This window comes from Rhincodon typus, chromosome 29, assembly GCF_021869965.1.
Source record: "Rhincodon typus isolate 14 chromosome 29, sRhiTyp1.1, whole genome shotgun sequence".
Taxonomy (NCBI): Eukaryota; Metazoa; Chordata; class Chondrichthyes; order Orectolobiformes; family Rhincodontidae; genus Rhincodon; species Rhincodon typus.
In genome coordinates this window covers 39387127-39397756 of record NC_063360.1, presented here as the reverse complement: position 1 = coordinate 39397756, position 10630 = coordinate 39387127, and the positions used below count along the sequence as shown (strand labels likewise).

The window sequence follows — 10630 nt, the reverse complement described above, 5'->3', positions numbered from 1 at the left end:
TTATGAAGAAATAATCTTTACTGACTAATTTTGTTTTTACGAACTCAGGAAAAGTTTTATTCAGAAAATCTTTGTAGTGAATCAAAATGCTACATATTATTGGTTATATCTGTCACCTTTAACAACTTTATATGGACTCTACAAACCAATGTGCAGCTATAAGCAGGATTATTTAGAAAAGATGCAATAGTTAAACACTGTCAGTCTATTTGTTCCTCTGTTGGATAATCCTTGCTGATATGTTCAGGATTGGAATTTGGTTAAAATGATCGAGTGAATAACTGAAGGGCTTGGCAGTATCCTAATGACCTTTAATCTGGGTGCCAGACGCAAGGAAAAACACTAAATTCTTCAAAAACATATAGAAAATGTTCACTAAAATTTACCAATAAAGAGAGACCTAAGTTGTGAGACAGTGAGATATTAAGACTGGTCTCCTCAGAGTAGAGAAGGGTTAGAGGTCACCTCTCAAGTTTTCAAGGTGGTGAAAGGTTTTGGAAGTGTTAAGAGAGGAAAATAATCTAGAGATCAAAGGGTGAAAATAATTGGAAAATAAATCTATTGGGAAATGAGGAGAAATGTTTCACCAAGTTGTTGGGGTCTAGAAGGTGATCTTAAGCAAAGAAATAACTTGGGGACTAAGTGTAATGGCTGTAAGTCAGCACAAATGACAGGTACATTTTAATGATTCTAGCTTGCTTATTCAACACTGACCAAAGGTAAAAATCTCAGCTTAGCTCATTCTTGATCTGCCTTTGTACCAGATTGTTCTGATCTAAAATTTACAAAATGTGTCCATTTCCTAAATCCCAAAGATCAAATGAGAAAAAAAAATTGAAATCAGTCAAACGATTGATTGATTGATTGGCCATCTTCTGAGTGACAAGAATTTATTCAATCAATTGATCATGAAGGATTTCCTTAAGACCTGTTCTTGCCCATCATCCAACAAGGGTCCAGGTGTTAGAGTTGTTATTTTCATCTAAATCTGTGGGAAACGTTCTAGTACTATTGATTGAAGGTTTGAGATGTTGTCACTGCCAGAGTTGGTAAGTTCCAAAAGGTTTTTCTGGGATCATGCTCCATTCTTCAAAACTGGTTCTGAAGTTGTGTTGGGTGGAAATCTTCTGGAATTGTGTCTGACGAAGACAAAAACAGAGCAATTAACAATTAACCCTGACAAATACGAGAAAGAAGTAACAAGACAAGGGAGTAATCAATGAGTAGCAGAATGCTAAGAAGCTCAGAGGAACAGAGGCATCTTGCGGTGCTTGTCCATAGATCCCTGAAGACAGCAGGGCAAGTTAATAGTCTGATTAAGACATACAGACACAAGCCTTTATCAGCTATGCCATAGATTATAAAAGCAGGGAGGTTTTGTTGGAACTATAGAGAACTTTGGTTTGGCCACAGCTGGAGTACTGTGTGCAATTCTGGTCACCGCAGGATAGGAAGGATGTGATTGGAAAGAGGGGGTGCAGAAGCGATTCACCACGACATTGCCTGGGATGGACTAGTAAGGTGAAAGGCAGGAGGTTTAGATGGAATTTGAAGAAACTTTTTACCACCCAAAGAGTGATGGAAATCTGGAATGTGCTGACTGGAAGGGTAGTTGAGGTGGAAAACCTCAACCTTTCAAAAAAGTACTTGGATGAGCACTTGAAAAGTCATAACATTCAAAGCAATGGGCCTCATGCTCGAAAGTGAGACTAGTGCAGACTTAGTTTCTTTTGTCAGTGCAGACTTGATGGGCAAAAGGGCCACTTCTGGATTTGGGAATTCTTTGATTGCAAAAGAGGCTGGAGAATGAAAACAGGAAGAAGAATGCAGAGGTGGATCAGAAGTGCATGCTGAGTTTAGCGGTGGGTTAGGGGTAGTGAATGCCTTATGACAGGTTGTTTGAATTATTGTAGGCCATGATTGTGTTGTCCCTGAACTATTGCACTATGACAGTGAGCAGTTTCGAAATGGAAATTATTTATTAATGATTTGGATAAAGGCACAGAAAGTAATGTATCCAAATTTTTATAAATGACCTGGATGAGGGCGTAGAAGGATGGGTTAGTAAATTTGCGGATGACACCAAAGTCGGTGGAGTTGTGGATAGTGTGGAAGGATGTTGCAGGTTACAGAGGGACATAGATAAGCTGCAGAGCTGGGCTGAGAGGTGGCAAATGGAGTTTAATGCAGAAAAGTGTGAGGTGATTCACTTTGGAAGGAGTAACAGGAATACAGAGTACTGGGCTAATGGTAAGATTCTTGGTAGTGTGGATGAGCAGAGAGATCTCGGTGTCCACGTGCATAGATCCCTGAAAGTTGCCACCCAGGTTGATAGCGTTGTTAAGAAGGCGTACGGTGTGTTAGGTTTTATTGGTAGAGGGATTGAGTTTCGGAGCCATGAGGTCATGTTGCAGCTGCACAAAACTCTGGTGCGGCCGCACTTGGAGTATTGCGTACAGTTCTGGTCACTGCATTATAGGAAGGATGTGGAAGCATTGGAAAGGGTGCAAAGGACATTTACCAGGATGTTGCCTGGTATGGAGGGAAGGTCTTATGAGGAAAGGCTGAGGCTGTTTTCGTTAGAGAGAAGAAGGTTAAGAGGTGACTTAATAGAGACATACAAGATGATCAGAGGATTAGATAAGGTGGACAGTGGGAGCCTTTTTCCTCGGATGGTGATGGCTAGCACGAGGGGACGTAGCTTTAAATTGAGGGGTGATAGATATAGGACAGATGTCAGAGGTAGGTTCTTTACTCGGAGAGTAGTAAGGGCGTGGAATGCCCTGCCTGCAAAAGTAGTAGACTCGCCAACTTTAAGGGCATTTAAATGGTCATTGGATAAACATATGGATGATAATGGAATAGTTTAGGTTAGATGGGCTTCAGATTGGTTTCACAGGTCCACGCAACATCGAGGGCCGAAGGGCCTGTACTGCGCTGTAATGTTCTGTGTTCAATGTTCTATGTTCTAATTAGCTAATGAGACAAAGTTAGGTGACATTGTAGAAGTATAGAGATGATGACATTAAAGTACAAAGGGATATTGAATGACTAGGTGCACGAGCAAAACTGTGGAAGATGGAGTTCAAACTGTGAGGTTATCCATTTTGGACCAAAACAGGATAGATCAAGGTCCTTCCCAGATAACATGAATGAAAATACAATGGATGTCCAAAGAGACAAAGACGGGGTTCAGTGGCACAAATTATGAAAATATCTGAAAAACTAATGCAGAATAGTGCAGAAAATAATCAAGAAAGCTAATGGAATGCTGGCCTTTATATCCAGAGGACTGGAGTATAAGAATGCAGAAGTTATGGTGCCATTATACAAAACCCCGATTAGACCCCATTTGGAGTACTGTGAGCAGATGTGGGCACACACCTTAGGAAGAATATATTGGCCTTGGAGGGAGTACAATCTGTATTTACAAGAATGATACCTGGACTTCAGAGGTTGTTATGAGGAGAGATTATACAAATTCAGCCTGTTTTCTGTAGAATTTAGAAGGTTAAGGAGTAATCTGATCAAAGTCTTCAAGAGGTTAACAGGAAGATACAAGGTAGATAAACATAAATTATTTCCACTGGTTGGGGATTCTATAACTAGGGGAGGCATAGTCTAAGAATTAGGGCCAAACCATTCAGGAAAAATGTTAGGAAGACTTCTACACACAAAGGGTGGGAGAGGTTTAGAATTCTTTTCCACAAATGGCAGTTGATGCTAGATCAGTTGTTAAGTTTAAATTTGAGATTAATTTTTGTTAAGCAAAAATATAAACAGAGATGAGCCAAAGGCAAGTATATGGAGTTAAATCACAGATCAGTCATGATCTCATTGATGGTACAACAGATTTGAGGGGGTGAATTGCCTACTCCTGTTCCCATGTTCCTATCCCCCCTGCCCCGAGCAAGCTGTGTCAGTGAACAAAATTAAAGGTTCATGGAAACAGGAAAAGATATTCACTCGCTTTAGCCTTTTTTGCCAAATCAGGGGCAGGCAGTGGCATAGTCGGCACATCCTGGGCTGGTAATCCAGAGACCCAGGCTATTGTTTTGGGGACGTGGGTTCAAATCCAATCGTGGGAGCTGGTGAAATTCAAATACAATGAATAAAGCCAGGAATTGAAAACTAGCCTCAATAACGGTTCTCATAAAACTAACATCAATTTTTATAAAAACCGTCAGGTTCACCAAAGCTTTATAGGGAAAGAAATTGCTGTTCGAACCCAGTCTGGCCTGCCTGTGACTCTTGATGGATAAAGTGGTTGATTTTCATCTGCCCTCTGATAGCCCAGCAAGCCACCTAGTTCAATGGCAATTAGGGATAGCAAAGAAGGTGTTTGGTACGCTTGCGTTTATTGGTCAGTGCATTGAGTAAAGGAGTTGGGAGGTCATGTCACAGTTGTACAGGACATTGGTTAGGCCACTTTTGAAATAGTGCGTTCAATTCTGGTTTCCCTGCTCCAGGAAGGATGTTGTGAAACTTGAAAAGGTTCAGAAAAGATTAACAAGGATATTGCCAGATTTGGAGGATTTGAGCTATAGGGAGAAGCTGAATAGGCTGGGGAAGGGTTTAGAGGGATATGGGCCAAATGCTGGCAATGGGACTAGTTAATTTAGGATATCTGGTCAGCATAGATGAGTTGGACTGAAGGGTCTGTTACAGCTCTGTGACTCTGTGAGCAACAAACACTAGCTTTGCCAGTGACACTGACATCCAATTGAAAAGTTAGATCTTGAATGAGATGTATCTTAACTCCATCCACCTTGACTCCTTATTCCTGAATACATTTGTCCAAAATTTATCAATTTCAGTTTTGATATCTTCATTTTTCTCCACCCAACATCAACAGGTTTCAGGAAGATAGTTCCAGATTTCCGCCATCTCTTCATGTGAAGAAATGCTTCCTGACATCATCCTGACAACTGGCTCTAATTTCTGCTCAAACTATCTTCATGGGACAACGCTAACACAGGAATCAGCTGATTGAACCGTCTCTGAACTGTCTCCATTGCCAGTGTATCACTCCTGAAATAAGTTGACCTAAACTATACTCGAAGTGTCTCACCAACACCTGTACAGCTGCAACAAAATTTCTTGACATTTATACTGTTGCAAGGTGGGAAACCAGACAATATTCCATTTGCTTCAGAGATAGTAGGAACTGCAGATGCTGGAGAATCTGAGATAACAAGGTGTAGAGCTAGATGAACACAGCAGGACAAGCAGCATCAGAGGAGCAGGAAGGCTGACGTTTTGGGCCTAGACCCTTCTTCAGAAATGGGAGAGGAGAAGGGGGTTCTGAAATAAGTAGGGAGAGAGGGGGAGGCGGATAGACGATGGATAGAGGAGAAGATAGGTGGAGAGGAGACAGACAGGTCAAAGAGGCGGGAATGGAGCCAGTAAAGGTGAGTGGAGGTGGGGAGTTAGGGAGGGGATAGGTCAGACCAGGGAGGACAGACAGGTCAAGGGGGCGGGATGAGGTTAGTAGGTAGGAGATGGGGATGGGGCTTGAGGTGAGACGAGGGGATAGGTGGGAGGAAGAACAGGTTAGGGAGGCGGGGACGAGCTGGGCTGGTTTTGGGATGCGGTAGGGGGAGGGGAGATTTTGAAGGTTGTGAAGTCCACATTGATACCATTGGGCTGCAGGGTTCCCAAGCGGAATATGAGTTGCTGTTCCTGCAGCCTTCAGGTGGCATCGATGTGGCACTGCAGGAGGCCCAGGATGGACTTGTCGTCTGAGGAATGGGAGGGGGAGTTGAAATGGTTCGCGACTGGGAGGTGCAGTTGTTTAGTGCGAACCAAGTGTAGGTGTTCTGCAAAGCGGTCCCCGAGCCTCCGCTTGGTTTCCCTGATGTAGAGGAGGCCACAACGGGAACAGCGGATGCAGTATACCACATAGGCAGATGTGCAGGTGAACATCTGCTTGATGTGGAAAGTCTTCTTGGGGCCTGGGATGGGGGGGAGGGGGGAGGTGTAGGGGCAGGTGTAGCACTTCCTGCGGTTGCAGGGGAAAGTGCCGGGTGTGGTGGGGCTGGAGGGGAGTGTGGAGCGGACGAGGGACTCACTGAGAGAGTGGTCCCTCCGGAAAGCAGATAAGGGTGGTGAGGGAAAAATGTCTTTGGTGGTGGGGTCAGACTGCAGATGGCGGAAGTGTCGGAGGATAATGCGTTGGATGCGTTGGACACCTGGCACTTTTTCCTGCAACTGCAGGAAGTGCTACACCTGCCCCTACACCTCCCCCCTCACCCCCATCCCAGGCCTCAAGAAGACTTTTCACATCAAGCAGATGTTCACCTGCACATCTGCTAATGTGGTATACTGCATCCGCTGTACCCGTTGTGGCCTCCTCTACATCGGGGAAACCAAGTGGAGGCTTGGGGACCGCTTTGCAGAACACTTACACTTGGTTCGCAATAAACAACTGCACCTCCCAGTCGCGAACCATTTCAACTCCCCCTCCCATTCCTCAGACGACATGTCCATCCTGGGCCTCCTGCAGTGCCACAAAGATGCCACCTGAAGGCTGCAGGAACAGCAACTCATATTCCGCTTGGGAACCCTGCAGCCCAATGGTATCAATGTGGACTTCAGAAGCTTCAAAATCTTCCCTCCCCCTACCGCATCCCAAAACCAGCCCAGCTCGTCCCCGCCTCCCGAACCTGTCCTTCCTCCTACCAATCCCCTCCTCCCACCTCAAGCCCCACCCCCATCTCCTACCTAATAGCCTCATCCTGCTCCTTTGACCTGTTCGTCCTCCCTTGCCTGACCTATCTCCTCCCTAACTCCCCACCTTTACTGGCTCCATCCCCGCCTCTTTGACCTGTTTGTTTCCTCTCCACCTATGTTCTCCTCTATCCATCTTCTATCCGCCTCCCCCTCTCTCCCTATTTATTTCAGAACCCCCTTCCCCTCCCCCATTTCTGAAGAAGGGTCTAGGCCCGAAACATCAGCCTTCCTGCTCCTCTGATGCTGCTTGGCCTGCTGCGTTCAACCAGCTCTACACCTTGTTATATTACATTCCATTTGCTTTCAGTTTTACTTTCTGCATCTGAATGGTAACTTTTGTGATTCATGTGTAATGACAGCAGACTGTTCTCGACCAAAGAGTTTTGTAGTCTCTCTCCAGTTAAATAATAATCCATTTTTGTGTAGTGTAATAGAGTACATGCAGAAGGTGGCCAGAGAGAGCAAGAGAAAAGGTACATGCAAGCAAAGAGATTGTATAAGTTAGGACCAGAGGGAGGGAGTGGGTGAGGGCAGAAGTTCAGGAAATCAGTCAGTCATCACTGAGACCCCCGTCAACCAATGGTTGCAAGGAATTTTCGGTTGAAGTAAAGGACTTTTCTGAGGTCCCCCTGCAGAAGGTGGCATCATCAAAACTTATGCAACGCAGAGATGGAGAAAATGGAGAATGGGGTAGAGTCCTTACAAGGGAGCAGGGTGTGAGGATGTCTAGTCCAGATATCTGTAGGAGTCGGTGGATTTGTATTGGATGTTGGTGACAAGCCTATCCCCAGAAATGGAAACAGATGTTGAGGAGGGGAAGGGAGGAGTCAGAGGTGGACCAGGTGAAGGTGAGAGCAGGGTGGAAATTGGAAACAAATATAATTTTTCTAATTCCTTATGAGTGGGAAGCAGCACCAATGATATCATTGATGTACTAAAGAACAGGTTGTGGGTGGGGGGGGTTTCTGATTAGGACTGAAATGTGGAATGTTCCACGTACACTACACAGAGACAGACATAACTGGGCCCAATGCAGGTATCTATGGCCACACCCTTTGACCTGAAGAAAACAGTAGTTGTTCAAAATGAGGACAAGCTCAGCCAGGCGCAGGAGAGAGAGAGAGAGGGTGGGGGGTGGATGGTGGGGGAGGTGGGGACAGTTGAGGCCTTTTTTCCAGGAAGAAGGGCAGAGCCCTGAGATCCCCATGATGGGGCATGGACGTGTAAAGGGTTTGCACATCCAAGGTGAAGAGGAGACAGCTGAAGCCCACAAACTGGAAATCTGAAACTGACATAAAACGTCAGAAAAATCGTGGATGTAAGTGGGACAAGGGGAGAGAAAAAAATTGAGTCAAGGTAGAAATAAATAAGTTCTGTGAGGCAGGAACACACTGAAAAAATGGGCATGCCCTGGGCAGTCCAAAATTTTGGGGAAAGAAGCGGGGGCTTTGGGGTCTTTGAGCTAGGAGATCCCCAGCTGACAGTTGTGTTGATGACAGTCATGTACACAATGGCATGATGCTCGATGGTGGAGTCATGTTCCAGGGGAGATAGAAGGAGCTGTCAGAGAGTTGGTGTTCAGCCTTCATAATGTAGAGATAGTACACCAGACAACACCTGTACATTGTCAGCAGGTTTGATTGCAAATTCAGAGTTGGATCTGAGAGCACGATGTGTAGTAAGTTCCTACAAATCTGGAACTCACCGCCTGTAAGGGTAGTAGAAGCAGAAATCCTCACAACATTAACGAAGTATTTAGATGAGCAATTACGATGCCAAAGCACACAAGGTTATGAGCCAAGTGCTCGAAAATGGGATTAGAATAGTTAGGTGGTTGTTAATGCAATAGGCCAAAGGGCCTTTCTGTGCTGTAGACTTCTATGACTCTATGAGATAGGTTGGAATGGAACAAGGAGAGCAGAGAAATTTAGGCCAGCAAGTTCAAGTCAACAATTCTCAATGAGTAGGTTTGGTTCAGGTAAATAGTCACAGGGAGGGGTCCTGGTGGAGGGGGAGTGTTGAAGGAGTGTGAAGAGATCTCTGGGACTGGGACAGGACTCCTGCCCAAAGAAATGGGCATGAACCAGATCTGACAGAAGAAGAGTTCAAACTCATGCTGTGCCCAAAATTCATTTGAGAAGGGAGAGTAAGGAGTTAAAACTTTATTTTTATATTCATGAGTGGGAAGTGTACATTGCTGGTTGGGCCAGCATTTATTGTCCCTAGTTGCTCTTGTGAAGGTGGTGCTGAGCTGCCACCTTAAACTGCCGCAGTCCACTTACTGTGCATTAACCTACAATGCCATTAGGGAGGGAATTCCAGGATTTTGATCCAGTGACTGTGAAGGAACAACAATATATTTTCAAGTAAGGATGGTGAGTGGCTTAGAGGGGAACTTGCAGGGGATGGTGTTCCCATGTATCTGCTGCCCTTGTCCTTTTTAGATGGAAGTGGTCGTGGGTTTGGAAGGTGCTGTCTCTGGATCTTTGATGAGTTTCTGCAGTGCATCTTGTAGATAGTACACACTGCTGCAACTGAGCATCAATGGTAGAGGGAGTGGATGTTTGTGGATGTGGTACCAATTCAGCAGGCTCCTTTCAGTGTTGTTGGAGCTGCACCCATCCAGGAAAGTGGGGAGTATTCTGTCACACTCCTGACTTGTGCCGTGTAGATCATGGACAGACTTTGGGGATTCAGGAAGTGAGTTATTCGCCACAATATTCCTAGCCACTGACCTCCTGATGTGGCCAGTGTTTATATGACAAGTCCAGTTGAGTTTCTAGTCAATGATAACCCCCAGGATATTGATAGTGGGGGATTCAGTGATGGTAACATCATTGAATGTCAAAGGATGCTGGTTAAATTGTCATAGCCTGGCATTTATGTCGCGCAAATGTTACTTGCCACTTGTCAGCCCAAGCCTGGATATTGTTCAGATTTGAACACTGACTGCTTTAGTATCTGAGGAGCCGCAAATGGTGTTGAACGTTGTTTAATCATCAGTGAACATCCCCACTTCTGACCTTATGATGGAGGGAAGGTCATTGATGAAACAGCTGAAGATGGTTGGGCCGAGGACACTATCCTGAGGAATTCCTGCAGAGATGTCCTGGAGCTGAGATGACTGACCTCCAACAACCATGACCATCTTCCTATGTGTCAGGTATGACATTTTTTCCCGAATATTCATTTATAGGATGAAGGTATTGCTTTTAGGCAGCATTATTGCCCATCCCAGTTGCACAGAGGGCAGTTGGGAGTCAACCACATTGCTGTGGGTCTGGAGTCACATGTAGGCCAGACCAGGTAAGGATGGCAGTTTCCTTCCCTAAAGGACATTAGTGAACCAGATGGGTTTGACCAACAATCGGCAATAGATTCACGGTTATCACTAGATTCTTAATTCCAGATATTTTTTATTGAATTCAAATTCCACCATCTGCTGTGGTGGGATTCAAACCCAGAACATTATCTTGGTCTCTGGATTATCGGTCCAGCAACAATACCGCTAGGCATTGACTCCAACCAGTGGAGAGTTTGCCCCCTGGTATCCATTGATTCCAGTTTTGCCAGGGCTCCTTGATGCAACACTCGGTTGAATGTGGCCTTGATATTAAGGGCTGTCACTCTCACCTCACCTCTAGAATTCAGCTGTTTTGTCCATGTTTGAACCAAGGCTGTAATGAGGTCAGGAGCTGAGTGGCCCTGGCAGAACCCAAACTGGACATCACTGAGCAGGTTATTGCTGAGCAGGTGCTGCTTGATAGTACTGTTGATGACACCTTCCATCATTTTACTGATGATCGAGAGGAGACTGATGGGGCGGTAATTGGCTGGGTTGGATTTGTCCTGCTTTTTGTGTACAGGACATACTTGGGCAACTTTCCACATTGTCGGG

At 45.1% G+C, this 10630-nt stretch overlaps 1 protein-coding gene across 1 annotated transcript in view; it reads right to left on the bottom strand.

Annotated features, from left to right (window-relative positions):
* Positions 1–856: 856 nt before the first annotated feature.
* The window catches only part of LOC109918349 (cartilage oligomeric matrix protein), a 33011-nt gene continuing 23237 nt past the window's right edge, over positions 857–10630 (bottom strand). The window contains exon 19 of the mRNA XM_048614028.1: positions 857–1139. Coding sequence (XP_048469985.1) covers positions 1090–1139 — 50 coding nt within the window. The 3' untranslated portion in view covers positions 857–1089. The remainder of the gene's footprint in view (positions 1140–10630) is intronic.